This window comes from Cyrtonyx montezumae, unplaced genomic scaffold, assembly GCF_038088225.1.
Source record: "Cyrtonyx montezumae isolate F1298 unplaced genomic scaffold, pur_monq_1.0 scaffold_10, whole genome shotgun sequence".
NCBI classification, from domain to species: domain Eukaryota; kingdom Metazoa; phylum Chordata; class Aves; order Galliformes; family Odontophoridae; genus Cyrtonyx; species Cyrtonyx montezumae.
This window is the reverse complement of record NW_027071826.1, coordinates 44,009,719-44,031,486: the sequence shown is the minus strand read 5'-3', so window position 1 is coordinate 44,031,486 and position 21,768 is coordinate 44,009,719. Positions and strand designations below refer to the sequence as shown.

The 21,768-nt window shown below is 39.6% G+C and overlaps 1 protein-coding gene across 8 annotated transcripts in view; it reads right to left on the bottom strand.

Moving 5' to 3' along the window:
• The window catches only part of BRSK2 (BR serine/threonine kinase 2), a 285,303-nt gene that overhangs the window by 45,383 nt on the left and 218,152 nt on the right, over positions 1 to 21,768 (bottom strand). For all 8 annotated transcript variants that reach the window (XM_065755162.1, XM_065755156.1, XM_065755157.1 and 5 more), the window contains exons 8-12: positions 19,957 to 20,103; positions 12,314 to 12,345; positions 7,297 to 7,461; positions 6,496 to 6,593; positions 1,388 to 1,538 (exon numbers count right to left, since the gene is read on the bottom strand). In XM_065755162.1, the coding sequence (XP_065611234.1) occupies positions 1,388 to 1,538; positions 6,496 to 6,593; positions 7,297 to 7,461; positions 12,314 to 12,345; positions 19,957 to 20,103 (593 nt within the window). The remainder of the gene's footprint in view (positions 1 to 1,387; positions 1,539 to 6,495; positions 6,594 to 7,296; positions 7,462 to 12,313; positions 12,346 to 19,956; positions 20,104 to 21,768) is intronic.

Below are 21,768 nucleotides of genomic sequence, written 5' to 3'. Positions count from 1 at the left end.
TCTGTGCACTTTATGGCTCATACATCTACCAGATACTAGATTAAATACAGAAAGTTGAATAAGGAGTGAGCAATTGTTTGTCAGTGTTATGTTCATCCTTATCACTTTGGGGCCTACCACGAAATTTCCTTAACCCAAACATTAAATATCAGAACAAACCGCACACTCAAAGTCATGTTTCCAACCTGCACTACAGCAAAAATCTTTCTGGCAGTCTATCTCAAGGCCACATATCCAGTCTGAAATAAGTCCTAGAGAAATCCTGAAAATCACTTTCTTCTCACTGTAGATAGAACTGTTAACAGCCGCTAGCAAAACTTTCTAGCAGTTCTAGGGGTCTCTGGACCAGAAATTATTCCATGTTCTTCATCCAGTTTTCAGTCAGCACAGGGAGTTTCTAAGCAGGCACAGCAGGCTCATTTTGAGCACATCTTAATGGCTAAACAAAGATAATCATGTCATAAAGCTGAAACAGAAGTTACAGCATCATCAGTATATATATATATAAAGCATTAAGTGTTCCTTAATACTGATTGATTTATATGAGTGTAAATCCAAATGCGTGTGCTTCCTTTAGGATAGACATAGCGACTGAGGAAGCAACTCCCATGGTTCACATAAGTGAACTTCCACAGTTCATGTTTTTCATCACAACCACCTTGAGGAAAAACATTTTCTTCTGCTGTCTCTCCACAACGATAACACTTTCTCTGAGAGAAAATAGGTAAAATTACAGAAATTTCATCAATTTAAAGACATGCAGTAATTTATGTGGGTCGGATTCATGTTGGCTCTGACAGTACACTTTAAAGATATCCACAGATGCCTGCTCAGGGCTTTCCAGACTCCAGCTATTCTAACACAGAGGGTGAGGTTCATCTCATTTAACTTCAAGTGCCAAAGAGCTAGGCACCTAATCCAAAAGCATCATCATCTAGATATCTGCTGTAGGCTATGGAGACAGAGAAGAACAACTAGAGCTCAATTAATCCTAGCTATGATTGCTGGAACAGCAGACACATATCTGAGATCTCCCAAAGACTTCATCTGTCCCCAGTGCCTAAAGTGACAGCTTGTGTGCCTAGCTTAGACTGAATCCCTCCATTCTGGACAATTAAAATGAGGTGAGATGAATTTTGCCCAGAGGACATAGCAGTTTCCTGAGCAATAGCTGCAAGTGAACAGAAATCTTAAGTTCCTGGCAGGACTTCTGTTCCTGTGTGAATAAGCACTGCTGGCTGCCAGATCACACTGTAAGTATGCTTGAAGTTGTTACAAGTGCCGCTGTGAATAGAAAAGCTCCAGTTCCTCTGTATGTATGACATGTAAGAGGGCAACAAACCCAGACAGGAGGGACCCTCAATTCCCAGGTAAAGGAGGGACCCACCTCTGTCCATGTTGTGCCATTTCAATAGCTCTGCGAGCAGGGACTGGGGAGCCGCCATCTGTCACACTGAGAACCTCCATCGACTTCCTTTCTGGTCGTCGCTTCCCATGCCTGTTCAGCATTGGGGAGTCCACACGCTTCCTGGGGGGATCTTTATGAAAAGAAAACACTGTCAGCTGAATTCGGCTGTGACTTACCTCACACAGGTTGGCTAAATCCTCTCTCAAAAATCGCGCTCTCACACCTCCCCTAGGGACAGTTATCTTGGAGATGAACATTTGTACTCTCTTCTAAATCTACAAGAATAGGACATAAGTTGCAATCCATCTGCAGAGAGAAAGAGTATTACTACTGAATGTATGAGCACTATAAAATAAAGGTATGACCAAAGCACAGCCTGCACAAATTACCTTACCAAGCTGATAACAGTAATAACAAGATAATAGCATGGGCTGTTGCAGAAGCTGTTAGCCAAAGTGTATGCCATCCAGGGATCCTGGATATGTACTCAGGTTTCTACAGCTCGTTTTCCATGTCCATGCTAGCAAGATTAAATATAGCGCAGGGATGTAAGTACACTCTAAATTCAGACTTGTATTTGTCTCTGAAAACACACTCTTGTTTTTTGCATCTTTCATATTAGATTTCAGGTTTTCCATGCCGTGTTATACATTTCCTCCTTCAGCATTACAAATTAAGCATTCTGGACTACCTGAGATAAATCTCCAATGAAAGCTACTGAAATTTATCTCAGAGGTCATCATATCACTTTTAGTGCTATAGTAACTGAAGTGCTTTATACCTTTTATTGTATAACAATTCTGTGAGGCATCGAAGTGCTACTTTCACTTTGCTGAGTGAAAACTGAGTTATAAGAATGAGATACTTAAAGGCATTTCATTTCTAAAGGTGCAGACAAACAATTACTGCAGCTCTGAGAGGCACCTAAATTGCTCTGAAAATAGTCATTAGATACCAAACTGCATGACAGCAAGTGCTCCAAGGTGACTTGCCAAACAGTACACACCTCCATGGTGATAAAGCAAATCAAATGCAGACTTGCTGAGTTCTTTTATTACTAATATATCTGATGGCTTCTAAACAGTAGAACAAGGAAAGCAGAAAAATAAATAAGGGAAGATTTCCCTTGCTTTGGTTGGACTATTTTGAGTTCCCTGCTTCTATTTATAGACATATTTTTAATTTTATCAGAGAGTGACTGCCTTTAAGAAAAGACATCCTTTACCTCTGTAATTAGACAGAAGCTCACAGCATCCAGCCTTTAGGGCTTCTTCCTCTGCCAGGATTCCTTTCCAAAATCTATCATTACTGCATAGACTGATTATATTATTTTATGACCCTGCCCTCCTCAGTCTTGGCCTATTTGCTTGCTTATTCTCTCTTACATCATGGATTTTAGAATATGATTTCTTCAAGGCAGAGCTTATTCTTGAAATAATGAATACAAGCAAGTACAGCCCAAATACAAATGAACCAGTGATAGCAACTGAACCTATGACCACATAATGTAAGCATTATTTGTATTAATAGTAATAATTATGTTAAAAATGAGTTAGAAAAGAACTGTATCTCACTCCATTTCAAGCTATGTTCAGTAATAGAAAAGTGGTAGGAAACACTAGCAAGAAAAACATAAAGTGCATAAAGTTACAGGAAAAACAGAGAGAGATAAACCTAACAAAGCAGTTGTACTGGGAGACTTCAGCTGCACATACATGAGCAGTCAAAAGTGAACTGGGGCAAGGTTAGCCATTTCAAACTCCTGCTCTCCAAGCACATACAAAGAACAAGGGATGATCCATCCTATAGAACAACTGTTAATATAAGAAGTGCGACTACAGAAGAGTAACACACATAACCAGAATTAAATTGTTCGTAATCCACACAGAGAGTTAATATGAAGATTTGCAGAAGGATACCAGACAGCATAAAAGAAAGGGGAAGAGTGCAGCTTGAAAAGGAAGAAGTAGGAAGATGATTACAAAAGAACAAAGAAGAGCAAAGGTGAAGTCAAAAAAAGGAGATGAGTAAGCTCAGACTGTATCAAGGTTAGTTAATAATGGATTCTAAATAATAAGAAGGAAAATGGCAAGAGAAACTGTATATGAAAATAAATTTTTAAAGGCAATTTCATCCATGCATGTTCAAAACAAAACACTTTACCAAATGGAAATTCAGCCAAGTGATACAAAAGTGATGGTTAGGCTAAATTGTAAAGTGGACAGTAAAAACAAGGTAAAAAGGAATTCGAAGAGGAATGAGCCAAAGACTTGAACAGAATTTTGTACAGACAGCTTGAGAGAAGGATAGTAGCCTGAAGGACTACATGGGAATCAACAGCACAATTAAGAAGGATAAGGATATTGCTAACAAGCTAAATTATTATTTTATAACAATCTTTGCTGCTCAAGATGCTGGAAGGTTTCAATTTCTAATCTGTATTTTAAACTAACAAAGAGAGGAAATAAGCAAAAGGAGAAGGTGGTGAAACACCTATCGATAAATTCAACAAGAGCAATTCACAAGGGTTTAATGGAAAATACATCTAAAAGTTTGTATGAATGTTGTAGAGCTTCTAATTGTGGTATTTGACTCCTCTATGAGATTGCCTACAAACCTATACTATACATGGCTGAAGGTGGCAAGTATTGTATATATTTTTTAAAGGCTTTAAGTAAGAAACCACAGGGTACCAAGTCTGTCATCACTGTCAAATCTAAAGCTACTAAAGTACATCCTTCCATAAAGACTAAAGTGGTGGCATATAAGAACAGTTGGAGATTTAGCAGCAGTACAGGAATTAAAAATAGGAAAACCTTCAGTGCACACACTTCTGCTCTTGATCCTCTGGAAATATTTCACTGGGAAACAAAAAAAAACCAAACCATTAAAGTCCCAGTTTAGATATTTGACAGTTCTGGAGATGTATCTTCTTACTTCATATTACAAAAGTGGAGACATTCTCAAGGATTTTTACAGAGAAAAGAACCTAGGTAATAATCCAGTTATAAAGCCACTTATCTGAAAGGAAGAAAATAAAGGTTCAGTTTCTGAGTTTGGATGAGGCACTACATCCTAACATGGCTATTCTGGCTGAATCACCTTTACTCTGATTTATTAAGAATCTCCACTCCACATAAGCCTTTTGCTCAAGGAGACATCAGTTGACACGTATGTATTTTTCTGAGAAACTTCTTGTTTCCTTGTTTTCAGCTAAAGAAAATAGAACTGGACTCGCAAGATGGTGAGGGTGGCCCTCTTCTGACCTCTTTGAGAAAGCTTTACATAGCTGAAGCATACAAAAGAGAGACCAAAAGAGAAAGTGCTTATCTAATATGGACAAATCTTTATTTCTACCTGCTTCTATCCCTTCCAGGGTCTAACATGCAAAGAAGGAGGAAAAGGCAAAATAAAATGAGATGTACTTTTTTTTTTTTTTTTTTGACAAGAACTCAGGCAAAGCACAATTCTCATGAATGTGGTTTCTTCAAGCTGCTAATATTATATCCATTACCTTTTCTCTGCTTGTGCAAAGCCATTGCTAATGGCTAATGATGAGACACTCATCAGAAGCATGACTGCTCTTAATTAAACCTTGCCCCACGTTCTCAGAGATACTGCTGCGAACAGAGGAGGTGGAAACCCCCTGTGGAACACAGAAGACAACTAAAAACACTTTAAGAATAATGTTCAGAGTCTAAAATGTGCCAATGCAGCACAATGATACATTCAGAATAATGTTTCCCTGATGGGGAACATCATCATCCCTTGTAAAAAATGAAAAATCAGGAGTGGAGAATAATTCTTCAGTTCAAACCATGAAAATACTTTGGCATGAGGAAGAAAGATATATGTGGTGCATTAAAGACATAGGTGTATTCACTTAAATGCTGGATAGGAAGATTCTAGTCACCCTGCTTTTCTTATGACAATAGCATTTCTAAGACAAGATGGTGTCTTTACACTGCAGGATAATCTGTGTGCATCAAAAGCTGATGTGTGAAGTACTAGATGGCAAATTGCACTGAGCAAGGGAGTTCTGACTGGAGCACCTGTGCAAGCGCATTTACTCATCTTTGTGAAGATGCTTGCCGACATTCTCTTTGCAGCTCCATTCAGGTAAGAGTTTAAAAAAACTACTGCATTAGCCTCGAATTTCCATTTTAACCCCCTCAGATGAGATCTCTCTGTAAAATTACAGGTCCAGCAGCCTAGAACTGTGTTAATGTAATAATTCAATTGAGTATTAATGAACTTACTATGTCCTGTAGGCTTGGGAGATAACAGGCTTTCCAGTTAAAGAGCATTTTGCCACTAGCCTTCAAATGAGAGAAATACAAGACCTACAAATCACAACTGTACTATATAAATATGCTATTTCAGGCCATTGATAGATGTGACTAATGCTTTATTAGTTAAACTTCTGTCACTATGCACAGCGCGAGTCACTTATATAGTTAGCTCCTTAGGGGAGCATTTTTCCAGTTTTCTGTCTATATTAATGTAGTCCTCAGTGATCTGCAGTATTTTAAAATACTAACAAACAATTATTCAGGAATAAAATGGTATCACAGGAGCTTTATAAGATATATAATCTTCCTGCATATTAAACTTTTAACTTTTTAAGATTATCTAAAAACATGTACTATAAATGGGTAAGTGATATTAATTCTTTCAACAGAGGATGTGTACACATATAACTTTATAGAGATGTAATGAATGGTACAGTCTTACTAATAAAAGTCCAGTAGCAGCATTTCTGCACCACTGCACGAAGATTAGTAATCGGAAAATTCTACCTACATTGCTTCTAAACCTCATCTAATTGCATAAAGGCAGCCTGTGGGTCTGCATTAAATTTTTTTAAGATTTCCAGCTCAAGACCAATGAGGATGTTTCTGTGCTGCAATAGATATGTCCTGAAAAATGAAGCCTTTGAGTTTAAACACAAAACAGATCTGCCCACCTTTGGCCACAGATTCTCACCAATAGTGTACACTGTTTCAGGTTTGAGGATATGAAAGAAAAAAAAGGGCAAAGAAGTAGTTGATACGGGTTCATGGTGATAGAGATCATATCTGTGGTACCTATTTCATTTCTAGGGGGAAGATCCTCATCTTCATGACTAGGATACCTCTCCTTCCGGTCAAGCAGAAGAAAGTAAATCATTTTCTCTTGGTTTTCTCTGAAAAAAAAAAAGAAAAAAAATTTTAAAAAGAAAGAAAACAATACATAAAGAAACCCTTCTTCTCAAACATTTATAGTTATTCTAAATAAGCTGGAAATAGCCATGTATTTGCTAGCTAGATGCAAATTTCACAAAGCTTTTGAGAATCCTGATGCCTTCAACAAGCAGCTCATGAGAGAAGGAAATACAGTTCCCCTGTTGCACATCTGGAGTAGAGGAATAGGACAGATGAGGTAATGTATCCACACAAAGCGCAAACAAAGTGGTAACAAGGCAGGTCTCCTGAGCCCGTAAGAGCTTTTTCCACTATATATCCCTCATAGCACATCAGGAAACACTCCAACTCTCGGGCATAGCTTGATATAAGTAATAATTTGCCAACAAAGGCATATCCAACACAAACAGCAGAAATGATATCTCTCCATTCAGACTGCACGGCCCATCTTTTCATGAAATGACCACATCTGGCAGCAAGAGAAGAGACAATAATACATTTCCACTGACACAGTGTTAAGAAAGGCTCAGTGATCTCTTGCTTTCTCTCAGCACTTCACTGTCCATTGGGCAGTGAGAGGATGAGGTACTGACACAGGTCTCTCACACCCACAGACGTATCAAAGCCATCTCCACCTTTCCCCAGGTCAATAATCATTCCAACCCATGGACACCCAACTGGTATTAAGTCTGAGCAAGTGCTTACTCTTCCGACAACAAGTCCTGTAAGAGTTTATTTCGGTCACGGAAGCAGCCTAACGAGTGCATGCTATCTAACACGTCTGGATCAATATCCTCCAAGGAAGGGAGAGAACGAATCTGCACCTTTCGAGGGATTGGTTGCTCTGGTTCTGGCTCATTCTTACCCCCTCTGCAGAGAGAGACGAGAGAGAAATGGGGGAGGGAAAGGAGAAAAGAAACATGAGTTACAAATGAACCTGCATTCTGAAATACAGCCCGCAGCAACAGATGGAAATAGCTTGTTCAAACCCCACTGAGAGCAGATCTCACAACCACACAGATACTGTCTTCAGAACAAACTGCCACAAAGGCTGAGAGTGATCAGCATCTTGTGGATCTGGGTCTTTTTATGAGAAATTCAGTCAGAAAGGCAGTAGGAACCTCACTTACCAGTGCCCTCATAATTTAAGCAGCTGTTCAGCATTCTAATGCCAAACATTTACAAAATACTACATGATTTTAGAGATTCTGTCTCATCAGCAGACCAGACCTCAGGCTATCAGGCTGAAAAGTGCAAGCTGAACAACTCCCTTTCAAAGAACAAAGCCTCATTTCACCAGTTCTGATTACAAGAAGCATTGCAGCCATTTGTACTTGGAAACTTCCAGTGGGACTTAAGAGATCGCACTGACAAGTTTCCCACTTGAGAGACTTCGAAGGATTTGGGGTGAAACCCAAACTGGCTTTTTATTTACAAAAAAAACCCCAAGGCTTTTTATTTACATGCCAAAATATGACAACTTCTGCTTCTCTTCAAAAAAAAAATGCTGTCCCAAGTGTGATGCCTGAAGTTAGTGGAAAACCTAGGAATACACCATTATTAATAGAGCATATCACTCTTCTAAAAGTAGTTAACACAGGCATCCTTCATAATCCTCTCATTCCATTTACCCAACTCAGGAAATATTCATTATTCATTGCAATTAAAAGCTCTGGCTACAAGAAACAGGTCAAGATGTCAGGATATCTCTAACAGTCTGAACAACATATATTTCAGGCACCCTGACTGTCCGTTGCTTTTTTTTAGCTGGGCAAGGAGCAACTTATGTCAACTCTATCTAACTTAAAGACTTGAGTTTGGTGAGATGTACAGTGTGATGCTGAAGCTTCCATATTCTCTGAGTGTGAATGTGTGACTGGGGGTTCAAGCTCCCAGGGTGGACAACAGAAATTGGGAATAGCTAAAATGCATCAAATGACCGTTTGATGTTCATGGAGCAATGTTTGGACAGAAGACATGCTTTTAGTACTAGCACAAATTCGGAACTTATTCACAAGGCTTGAAGTGCTCTTAGACTCAATAGGCTCAGATGCAAACTGGGTAACTTCAAAAGAAAAGCAGCTCCAATTCAACTGTAAACCTAATTTTTCTTGAATAGATCAGAAAGGAAGTAAAGAAATATCATACGTAAAAGATTGAGGTCTCAGCACCTAAAATACAGCTTCTAATGCCTCCATAAAGTCTCAAAGAAGCCTCTATCTCTTGAGTAACGATGACCTGGTCCTGAAAACTACAAGCTAAATTGGGAAATCTTGTCCAACCAAAGCAATGTCTTACTCCATGAGTGCCTTGTAACTACTCTGACAGCTGGTTATTACTCAGAGTGTGTCAGGATTTAGCTCCCAGCAGAAAGCAAAAACTAGATCATAGCTTTGCACATCTAAAGCCAGTGATGACATTGTCATTAAGATACATTCTTGCAGGACATACCTTTGGACAGCAGGTGAGTGGTTTTGTTTTCTAATGATCTGGAGATCCTTTTTAGAAGGAACTGACCTCATTAATCATTTATTACGTTAAAAGCAGAGGCCTTTAAGGTAATTTGAGAGATCAGAAAGAAATTATAGTTTTTGAAAATTCACAGAAAATCCAGGTTTCCTACTAGTTGTCCTAGTCTTCAGCAAGTATCACCTACAATCATCTTTTATAACCACCAGCTTGGGTGCCATTTCTGGAGAGCACAGCTTGTTACCTCCTATGCAGTGAAAAGTGGCTTTTCCTTATTCCCAGCACCTGGTCAGCCTCAGACATAGGCAGGAATATTCACACCTACCCATCAGAGACAAGAAAAATCTGCAAAGAGGTGCCTTGTCATTTGGCAATGCATTCAGTGCTTCAGGAAATGAAAATCACCAGGTCTGTGCTATGATTGGCATGCCTGTATTGCCTGTTCTATTCTCAGTCTGGTAGAGTGACAAATCTGTTGCATTTCAACCCACATCAAACAATGTCACCCGATGAATACTGCAAATCACGAATATTTTTTAAAGTGTTGCATGAATGTAACTGCTGCTTTAAAACCCTGCCTCTTTTGTGAGGAATGGTGCATACAATGGATGTGATTCCAGAACAGGGCAGACTTTTTCAGTCTCTCCATGAAATTCTCTCGTGAATCTCATTGAAATGCACATTTACATCAGAGCAAAGTAAAGCAGCACTGGTACCACTGTTCTTCTGCTTTTTGCAGATTTGGTGTCTTCACAATTAGGGTAATAACTCAGTGTTTCAGAAGTACATATTTACCATAACAGCTAATTTATTTGCCCTTTTGTTTTATTAAAAAAGTGAAAACAGCTAATTTACTTGCTGATTTATGATAACCTGTGATTGAGGTAAAAAGAGATGATTTCAGTTAAAAAAAGCTTAAAAAGCCTCACTGAATTAATTTGGGTGGGAGAGCAAGAAGAACTGGAGGTTGGTGATGAAAGGTTTCTGTTTGGTTTCTCTTTTTTTTTAAGGGTTGTGAATCATTGCTTCAACTTTCAAGACCTTTCTGTCTGCAGAGACTGCAATTAACTTTTTCAGCAGTTTCACAAAATCCTGAATATTTAGTTGAAGAATCAAATGTAATGACATATCATGTTCTGAGTACGACCTCCAACCTCCAGGTCAGTAGCTTATGTATGATAAAGAGTAAAGACTTTACATAGCATAGTAGTTATAAATGAAATAAAGAAAAAATGAAAGATGTGAGCAAAACAGCCACAGCGTCAAACACTTGTAACCACTCCTTCTCTGCAAGCATCAGTATTTCCAGGCAAAATGAATGCAAAGAGGCTGTGAAACGTTATCAGATGAAAGCAGTAGAGTTTTGGAGGTGCTAGGGTTATTCACAGACTAAATTTAGTCAGAGGAGGTTAACTTCCTTAGGTCAATCCATGGCCAGTAGAGAGAGCACGAGAGAGACTCATTAAAAAAGCTATTTTGAGCAGAAACTCTGCTTTAGGCAATCTGAACATTCTTCTGAAGGAGTCTTTCTCTCTCTTCATTGACTGTACTGGGAGTACGGGGAACGAGCTTTTGCCAAACTCAGTTTATACTTACGAGAACAGCATTAGATGCCATTTCCATTGGGGCAGAAACCTGTTCACTGTGCCAGTCATCAGAGGATCTGACCTTCATAAGAAGTACATGAAAATGTTTACGTCTACAATAAAAAATACCAGCCTAATTGTGCCTGTGAGCCTGGGAATACTATCTTCTAATTGTTAAAAACTTGCAGGTAAAAATCTCAAGGGTGGTTAGAGTAATAATAAAAGCAATCAATGATATTTTATTTTATTTCCTACTCCACTTCTGATCATTTCACAGAGAAACTGAAGACAGCTGATTTTAGTCCATGAAGAAACAAACTGTCTAGCCTGATATAAACAGATTTTACTTCTGAAATTTGTCAGACATTACAGGAGGGCTAATTAGAGATATCCCCCTCAATTTCTTCTACACTCATCTGTGAGAACTAAGCAAAAACAAATAAAAGAAAAACAAAACAAAACAAAACAAACAAAAAAAAACTTGCAGTAAACAGAACTCAAGTCCTCTGATTTTAGAAGGTGCCATGTGATATGGGAACTGTAGAGAATGCTGAAAAGCCACAGACAGAGTGCTACAACCATTTCAGGTGAACTGAGAACAAAACATGTTATTCTACAAACTGTTGAATGCCCAATGCCCTCAGGTCCTATTGAAGTCAGTGAAGCCAGCAAGTGAACACTGTCCATTAGATAGATTTAGAGAAAACAAAACAAATCAAAACAAGTGTTTCTTTTTCCTGGTGACAGGCTTAAATATCAGTTCATATCATCCTCAAATATTTCCCAAGAGCAATGAGAGAAGGATTATGAAGGCAGGACTTTACTTATCACCCACCCAGGGAATGTGTAGGTATGCTGACACCCAGAAGCATGTATCAGAGTATCATTTCCTTATTTGATATCCTCAGGTTAATTAAGTTATCATGAGTATAAACAAGAAATGTTATTTACTTAGGATTATTGAAATACTGTAAGGGATACACAGAGTGCAAGGTCACTTGTAAAAGCTATCAATCTTCCTTATACCCAAACCACTCGACAGGTGCATTCTTTTCTCACAGACCTCCCGCTTCACTGTCGAGACTGCTGCTTTTAATCAAGTCACAGAGCTACTCTCACATCAACAGGTTACAAGGTCACAAGCAGCCTCTTAGCTTGCTGTGAAGGAGTAGGGATTTTGAGACAGAAAGTCTCTTGTTCACAGGTGCTTACTTATCAATATAATCACTTTTGTTTCTACTTCAGAGAAAAACCAAGATGCCAAGAAGGAACAAGCAAAAGCTTTCTTGTCAAGAAGGTATTACAAGGGATTGTCTATATCACTTTGAAGAGCAAACCAAATATGGCTGTTGTTTTTTTCAAACTGTGGTCACTTTTAGGTATTGTTTTAAAACAGCAAGTTGCTGGACCGAACATCTTATTCTGAACAACTGTTGGTCTCTGTAGACAAAGTTACTAGCTTGAAGCTATAGAGATGAAATTATACTTGTAGCAGAGGGTAAAAAAAATCATATTAGATGCCTTCCTGTTCTCTTCCCCTTTCTCCACTTGTTGAAAACTGCTCTCAAACTCCATTGTTCTCTCTTCAAACATCACTAGCATACCAGCTTTCACAAAATGATCAATACTGATTGCATGCAAAAGTGAATTTAAAACGTGTTACTTACATATACCATATGTGTTTCTGAATATGTTCTAGCTGCAAAGAAAAGAAAACAGGGAATTAGTTCTGCAAAACACAAGAGGCAACTCCATAAGATATCTCAACTCAAGACTTGCCTCTAGTAAGAAACAAGTCCACCACTCCAGAGCTGGACCTATGCAAATGTCAGGAACTTCTCACTGCATAAAGACCACTCATCCTCACCCACCCCAAGGTACATGAGGCTATAACTCTGGAAAAAGGAACAAGGCAGGAGCAAATCCCAAGAGAATGCATAAGTACAAAGCTTCACAGGCAAGTGTTTTGGCTGTTTGTTTTTCCCTTCCTATTCCCTTCCCCTCTACAATCCAAATGAAGCTAATAAATTGCTCCCCTCAGTATGTGCATAATGACCGACTATTCACACTAGAAGTTCTTTTCTAGTTTTGGAAAGAGTGAGAGAAGGAAATACAAACTGAAATAGATAATATCCATGAACAAAATAAAATGTGTACCTGTAACATATTCTGCCAAGACCTATGCTTGCTAGATTTCACATTTACCACTAAAAAAACTAAATACCCAGTGGAATAAGGTTTCATGTCAAAAAAATACTATTTATAGTTCCAGCACTCAGCGTTTAGGTGCAAATTTCTTTTGCTTCCCTCTTTTCTGCCCCATACATGAACATTTTATTATGTAATGAAAGACTGACCAAAGCTTAACAGTGGCTTTGTCCACCTATGTAAAGCAAATGCCAACAAATGTGCTACATGATGACCACATATTTCACAAAGATGGAGAAAAAAGCAACAGCTTTTTCTGAGAGAAATCCCGAACTGTTCAGATTATAGCAGAACAGCAGAACCTTCCTAACCCACTTATTTTCTGAAGCATTGTCACAACAGAAAAGCAGTTTTTATGGATAGCTAGAAAATATTCATTATGGGGATGATATTTCTTGCTTTTCCTTTATGAAAAACCTTTGCACACGCAGAACAACGCGCACACTCACTGCTAACAGGCTTCTGTTTCTACAACATGAGAGTGAGAGGCAGTAGAGAGCTGGAAGGAAATTTGAGCTACAAGATGAAGCCACATGCCCATTAAACAGGTCCAAAAGAATGGAGACAGCTGTACTGTTCCTATTACTTTCCACTCCAGTTCCAGAATAATGAGAATCAGGGAGCAAAAAGGAAAAAAAAAATAACAATAGAGGAATAGACAAACAACAAAATCTCAGAGATAGAGAGCAAGTGTTCACTGCAGAGAGGAGGGAATTAGAGGCCTCTGTGCTATGGAACAACAGCTCCTGCCTGGGAGAGCAAGATCTCGTGTCTGCTTTATATTGGATCATTTTTTAAGTGAGACAGGGCTTATATTGAAAACAAAGAAACGAGAGAATACAGCTTAGAAAAGCACGACAGAAAGTGAGACCCGTGTGCCCTGACATCATGTGGTTTCCAGACATAGGAACTATGGGGTTAAAACTCATGGTTTTAAAATGGTTAGTTATCAGCTGCATCCTACGGTGAGTATCTGCTAAGGAGTGAGCATTCTTCATTTTGTAAAACCACTCTGTAAGATCACAGAATCCCAGGACCTCTGGGTCCCTGTGGCCCAGCCTCTGCTCCAGCAGAGACGCCAAGAGCTGTCTGCCCAGGCCACTTCTGGAGATCTCCAAGGAGGAGACCCCTTTGCAGCCTCTCTGGGAAATCTGTGCCAGTGCTAGTGCTCCAGCACCCACACAGCACAGAAGTGCTGCCTGATGGCCAGAGGGAACCTCCTGTGTGTCAGTTTGTGCTCCCTGTCTCTTGTCCTGGCACTGGGTACCACTGAAAAGCGACAGAGATGCATCTTTGCTCCTTATTTCCTATACAGCACATGGAGGGTTAGAGATGTTAATGATTTCAGACAAGATGCAGATGATACAGCTAAGCGATGTCCAAGCCTCTTTCATGCTTGCTTCTTCTGCTGCATTTTCTGTCTCTGTGGGTCACATTTTTCTTTTTGACTGCAATATGCAGAAAAACAGCACTTCATTCTGTAAGTCAGAGAGGGGAAATAAGAAGGGCCACCAGTTCATGTGTTAGTCACGGACCCCCTGGGCTCCTTCAGAGATGTCAAACAGAAATCCCTTCTGCCCATTCCTGCTGATCAACCTCCTCCGAGCTAGTGACCCCACGGCAGTCTTCTAGAAGAGAATCCCCCTAGCACTTTGATACACATTTATTTGAAGGTGTATGAGAGCTCTCATGTGAGAACACAATGGCTGCTGTTTACCCACACATCTGCAGTTCCATCCACATCAAAATCATTGCTGTGAAGTACTCAGGGATATCCCAGATATGAATAGAACTCTACAAAACCAGTTTCTATTCTGATTCAAATGTAATTGCATTTGAAATGTTATTACAAGTGCGTGCTGGCTGCTGCCAACATCTTCACTGTTTTTTTAAAGGTAATTAATTAATGCTTTGTTGCTTTTCATCTGCATTAAAGTGACAGGAGGGTTATGGGAGGGCCATTGGTTTTGACAAGGAGAAGTCTGTTTGCTTTTTACTATGCAATGCAGGGGAGGGAGATACACAGTGGGAGCTAATCTCACTCCTCCTGTCTTCATTTAAACACAATATTTAAATGCATGTAAGTGACGAAGGCATTTAACAGCCCTTCCCAGAGGGTTCTTCTTGCTATTTGCACACGAGTTTGCCAAATTTAATGCCATTTTATGGAAGTTGTTAAAATGCTGCTTCCTAACATCCCCTAGCCACCGCAGGCAATTGCCTCACGATGACATCTCTGAAACAACATAACATGTTCAGATGCATTGCACATGCACAGTCAGAGGAGAGATTCTGCAAGATAAAATGCTGCAAGAGAAGGAGTCGGGGAATTCCTTCATAATGGTTTTATACAAAAATACTTCCTATACATATTAACCTTGATTACTGAAGTAGCACTGAGGACACACGCTCATAAATCCACTTTGATGAAAAGCTGTACGAGCTCATCAGAAAAGGAGGTCTCCTCCCCCGAGGATCTTACGTCTGAAGTCTAAGACAGGGAACAACAGATGGAGACAGACAGGCAGATGGAAAACAAGATAGTGCAGTCTACATCCTCAGCACTGATCTCAGCAGAGTGGTTGCCAAGCTGAAAAGTTCTGACCTGAAGAAAAACTTTCTTAAAGTCCGTAGATAAGGATGAGAGCTTCTGAGCTTGAATTCATGTCAGGTTATGAACTTCTCTGTCCAGAAAACAAACAGTTTCAAGCCTATCTGTGCATTAAATCAACCTACACATCAGATAAATCTTCTTTACTGAGAAGATTCTCTAATCTGAGCTTTAAACTACTCTATAATGCCAAGATACAGGCTTTTCCTGACCAAGGCATTCAAGCTGATAGCACAAACAACAGTGGTAGAACTATCACCTTCATCAGTAGCAGCAGACATACTATAGCAGCCTCCAGGGACCTCAACAGGGGCAGGGTATTGCTATCGTAAATACTCACCATAAGAACAGGACTATGGCAATTAAAAGCTTACAGCTAAAGTACATCAGCTGGACAACTGCCTCCACTCTACTCTAGTTGAAGCAATCAGGTGATGTTATCAGGATAACTTCAACTTCAATGAAGTTGAAGTTATCAGGTGGTAAAGTTGGACAATTTGAATGATGCAATAGGCACCTTACCAAAAGACCTTCTAGGAAAATGAAGGAAGCAGGATCAGTTTTCTCTCAGTTGTTTTTTCCATCATTCTTTAGATGTTAAAAAGCAATAAAGATAATATCATCACAGTATACACTAGACTCCAGGAAAATAAAATGAAATAAAATAAAATAAATAAAATAAAATAAAATGAACAGCAGAAAGGGGAATCTGAAAATTTGGCTAATTTAACTTGGCTAATACTTCAGCCTTAACATCTATGTGGACATCCAACACAAGTCATTTTATTCTGAAATAAAATGTCAGCAGTAGGAACAGTAACAGCTTTATGACAATCCCTTGTTCTGCAATAACTGATCTGCTCTGATCCCACTTGCTGTACGTATACACTTTTGACACCGCTCACTCTTCTTTTACAGGAAAGTGGACCGAAGCTCCTTACTTCCTCCTCTTTGCCTTTCTGTTTTTGTGGAAGAAAACAACAGACAATGCAAATGGATTCCACCACAGGAGTTGTAATTCTCCACTGCAGAGATGCTGAGTCATTGGAAACCTCCAAGGAAAACATATTCACTTTTCAAAGTGCACATAGTTGAAAGGAATAGTATCCTGCAGTACTGCAGGCACCGAGAGCTCTCATTCTCTTCCATAAGCTTTACTAAACCTAAAATTACTTCACTTTTCCCTCCTGACACCATTCCTGCTAGAAAGCTGTCCCCATATCCCATTGACAGGGTTAGAATGCTTCTTCTCATTTCCAGTCTAGTTTCATGTAAGGCTACTTGACATACATTTGTTTTTGTGCCAGGTATCTTCCTTTAGTTTAAAGCTTTTCTCCCTGCTTATTACCTCCTGTGTGTATGTAGATGACTAGTACATTCTCACTCAGACATCATGTAGGTAGGCTAAGTCAAGCTTTTTTAGGCTGTGCTATTCAGAGAAGCTCACTCCAATTCCAACCGCCTCAGCATTCATCCTTTGCAGTACTGCCTGTTTGATTTAATCTTTCCTCAACATGGGCAGTCAGGAATACCACACCCAGCTGTTAGGGACTGCTTTTACTGAAAGAAACACATGGACTCTCTTACCTAAAGCACGCTTAGCTGAACAAGCCTAGTAAAGGGCAGCAGTCAGGCACATCTGACTATCCATCCTTCTGACTACATGAAACACTGTGAGTGTGAACATTATTCCACTATGACATACTGAAGTCCTCTTTCTATAAATGAATCATATACAACAAAACGTAATGCCAACTTCTTAAGGTGGGAAAGGACCAGCAACAATATTTCTTTGACTTAAGCTGTAACATTGAAGCCAAATGATGACAGTTGAACGTGAAAGTTAGTTCTGTTTTTGTTGATCATTTTAACAGATGGACTGGGGAAGTTGTGGGTGTACCATGAAATGGCAATTACTGTGGGGGGGGAATGCAGTTGGATGAAAAGGGAAAAAAAAGATACGAATGAAAAAAAAAGAAGAAACAAAGCAGAGTAGGGAAGAGAAAAATAGAAGAAGAAAAATCCTAGTGACCTTATAATCACTATATTTTTCTGCTGAATTCACCAGTAAAATACTGAAAAAATGATCAGTACCTTGGCCCTTATCGTACCCAAGCCACAATATTGCCCACATTTTTTATAAAAATATCAGATTGATTCAAACGAGAAATTTTCTAGGAATAGCGGCTTCCAAATAAACCCACACTCATATCCCTTTTTTTTTCTTTTTTTTCCTCAGGACACAGCTAGAATAGAATTCGGATCTCTCCTTGAAATGAATCACATATTCCTTGATCCTGTGCAGTACACAAAGAGCTCCATTCTGCCTGGCACTCTAAGTAGCCAGAACACTAACAGCATCGAAAGGGAAGTGTGACAGCGGCAGGGACAGCAAACCAAGAGACCCCACAATAATGAAAATAAGATTGCAGCTAGTAACAAAGCACTATTCTTTTTCCTCCCAGCTCTCAGCTCTTAAATGCATTTTATTTCAAATTCTAATTCACAATCCACTGTTGAGTACTTATCAATAACAATTTGATCTGTTTTTTTTTCTTTTTTTCTCTCTCCCTACAGAAATAGCTTCTTTTGAATCAAGAAAATAGGGAGATCACTGTAGGACCTTGATTTACCTTAATGCTTCTCTTTCTCGTGCGTGTACAGTCTCTGCTGTATCACACAACTTCAAACCTTCAGCCACTATTAAGAAACTGAAGTGTTATCTGGCAAAACTGAATCCTAACAGTTTGAAGAGATCTAATGTCTGATGATCTGTGCTCACTGGCATACTCAAGCCATCTGCACTAAGATCTTTGAGAGAAAAATTAGAACATTTCATCTGTTCCATATTGTGCTGGTTTCCTGAGCAAGAGCAGCAGCCTGTGTATCGGGGAAGCAAAAGGCAGCACACTCACAATTCAAGGTCTGATCTATCCACCCACTGTGGCCTTACCTTCTGTTGCCTTGTCCTATCCAGTTTGTGAGGTAGGGGATACTGTTGAATTTACATTACAGAAAAGAAACAGACAGAGAGTGGCTTAGTGACTTGGTCATAAAGAACAGCTCTCAGGCCTTAGGATACAGTCCTTGCCACTGCAGAATTCTGTCCACAAAAATACTCAGAATAAATAATTGTTCTCATTCTTTCTTTAAAAATTTAACGAAAATGGGCTTTTAAGGTGCCAAGTATATATATTTGGTTTTATATCAGTGCTACTCCTTTACTGGAATGTCACAGCTACTAGGTTTGCAAAGGTATGGATATCAGTAATATCTTGATCTTGATCATACAAGTTCTAATATCATGAATAACTTTTCACCTATGTCACCAAACAGATTATGACCTCATTTTGTAAAGAACAAAGTAAAAACCTGGCTGCAGCTGTCAGGTAATAATGTAAAGAGAGTTGAGAAGGGAGTTTAAGTTCAAGTTCACTTCTTAGCAGACAGGTGTCTGCATCCCAAAAGCACCATCACAGCTGGTGAAGACTGATGCTGTTGTTAGTAATCTCAGCAGAGAGGCCAAGCACTGATCTGAGAGTTTATTTATAAATATTTTAGCAGACTGAAGAACCAGGAGGAGTTTTAAATTTACATTTCTTTATACATACTCCCACTCAGAATCTGTGAGCTTAGTAAATCTGTATAAAATCATCACCAGAGCCTGACAATAGGATTTACAAGGGCAATGTACTCATAAAGGCTGAAGCCTTCACTGACAAGCAGGCAAGCTTGCTTTCCAAAACGACTGTAACTGCTAATTTTTTTAATTCCCCCAAACATTAACACAGCATTAATGAAGGATACAATCACTACGCAGTGCTCACCCGCGCAGAGCACTCTGTTGCAGTGATGGGATATATCCTAGCTACAAAGATGCAGAGCCGAATGCCTGGAGCCCAGCACTGTGGGCCTGCTCAGGACCACAGAGCACAACATGAAACAGCAGACCAGAAGGCACCTGCTTTGAAGTCTGCTAGAGGATAATGCAAAGCACACACAGGACAGAACACAATGCAGCTGTGCGACGTGAAGTGAGAAGTCACACTTTTTGTCAGAAATGTAAAAAGAGTGTACTGTGTTTAGCAGCAAAGCTTCAAAGAACAGTCCAAACGGTTTTGACCTTCAAACAATTACATCACGTCCCTGACAAACTGGTACAGCCACCAGGAGAGCCTAGGTGGATTCAAAAATGTGCTAATGGGTCAGTAGCACTGTGATGAGATTACAAGAGAGTCATTCTAAATACCCACTGCAGCATATGAGGAAGAATTACGAAGACAGAGAAGCAACACAAAGGTAATATGGTCCCATCATTTAAAAGAGAAGGCAACTAACTTCTTTCCAAAGATTCCACCAGTTTCACTCACACTTTGCTCAGAAGGAAACGCACAAGAGTGGCAGTAAATCAAGTGACTTTAGTTATTCAACTGTAACTGCAAGGAGGAGACAAAGCCTTGATCACATGACTTGCAGCAAATGCTTTCTTACCGTGAGACGTTTCGAGGCATCCACTTCAATCATCCCCCGCAAGAGGTTCTGACAGTCCGGGGGGATAAAATGTGGCATGTGGAACACTCCACGTTTCACCTTCTCCAACAGCTGCCGCAAGTTGTCGTCATCGAATGGCAGGGCACCCTGCAGGGATGTGATGGGTTTGTGGATGGGAGAGAGAAAGGAAAGGGAATCGGAGAGGGCACAAGGAGAAAAGCCAGGATAAACACAGTGAGAGAAAGGAAAAGAGAATGTCAGCTCATGAAGTACTATAATAAGTGAAACAGTCTTTTTATCCACAGAAAATAAATTATTTCTTAGTGCTGCTGTATTTTCTCTAACATAGGGAAAAGCAGAGGATACAGGGTTTTTTTTATTAAACCTTTAATTAGAAAATGACTGCCAGTATAAAGCATAATACATAATATGAAATTGCCTTTCCAGGCAAATTCAGCAAAGATGCATGTATTCAGTTAAATTCAGCTCAAGCTTTTGATCTGCTGGTGCTCCTCCTGGGCATACTTTCACTGCAGCAGTGTTTATCGTCTCCTTACTTTTAATCTTCCTGAGACACGTTTATTGCAGACATTGGAAAAGAGGTGAACAGCATTTGAGAGACTTTCAGTAAAGAATATCCTCTTTCTGATGGAGCAGTGGAATGACACAGCTGAAAAAACCCCCTAACCAGCATTAGCCTTTTGGAAGCAGCAGACATTCTACCTGGTTAATATATTCCATCCAGTTTCCATGCTGTGGTCTGGTCATCAGTTCCCATTGCTTCCCTACTGCAGCTCACTCACATGAAAAGCTAGGGGTTTTTTAGCTCAGATTTCATTTTGAATAGATCATCAGCTGGCCACAAAAAGCAGCAAAAGGCCTATCCTTGCTGCAAGGACAAAAAGGAAGAAAATAGAAATCTTTAGGATAACTCCACTGACTGAAGCCTATATCCTTTTATAGCAAGTATGCACTTTCCTTGATATTCTCACTTCCCTCTTGCACTATGTGCTGAGCTTCCTTGGCTTCCAGAAAGGGTTGTGGGAAGCTGCAAGCTGTCAGCTGCTGTGATAATGAAGCTTTCAGTTGTTAGTGCTGGCACTGTTCTTACTACAGCGAGTACTGCATCTGTATAGGCAGGCCTGTGTCCATGGTTTACTGAGACCAATAGCTTAATTTTCAGAAGCCTTGGAAAGTCAACCTGATGGCAGCAACTTCTGGATGCTGTTTACTGTTGTTCATTCAAGCAGCCATGACGAAAGAGCCTCCTTGTCTTCAGCAACCATTCTCTTGAGTTACCTACTTTTTTCCTAACAGTTCCAGACTTACGGGAAAATCAATTCTGATAGTTCAGTACTTTGGCTAACACAATTTGATCCACAGTGAAGTCAGCAAAGCTGCTTTGTGTCATTTCTTGAAGGTAACAACTACAGCTCTTTTACTACTACCACCTGTTACTATAGCTTGAGATTTTTTGCAGGGTTTTTCCTGACATAATCAACTGGAGAGCTCTGTCAATAATAGACTCATTTCCTTCCTTTTGCAGGCTCATGAGTATATAGGGGAATACATGAAGATGCTTCCCAGAAACAGAGGGACACCAAATCTTGACACAGAATCCACCTTAAAAGGAAAAGTCCACTCCTACATATCCCAATTGTCTTGCCTTCTCTTACAAACTCAAGACATCTCTTACAAACCTCAAGACAGTAGGAGCTCATTTTATAACTACTTTATCACCTTTGTAAATAGTTGGTTAGGAGCAAGAGATTCCATGTGATACTTAGTGAGATAGGTAAAATTCTTCCCATG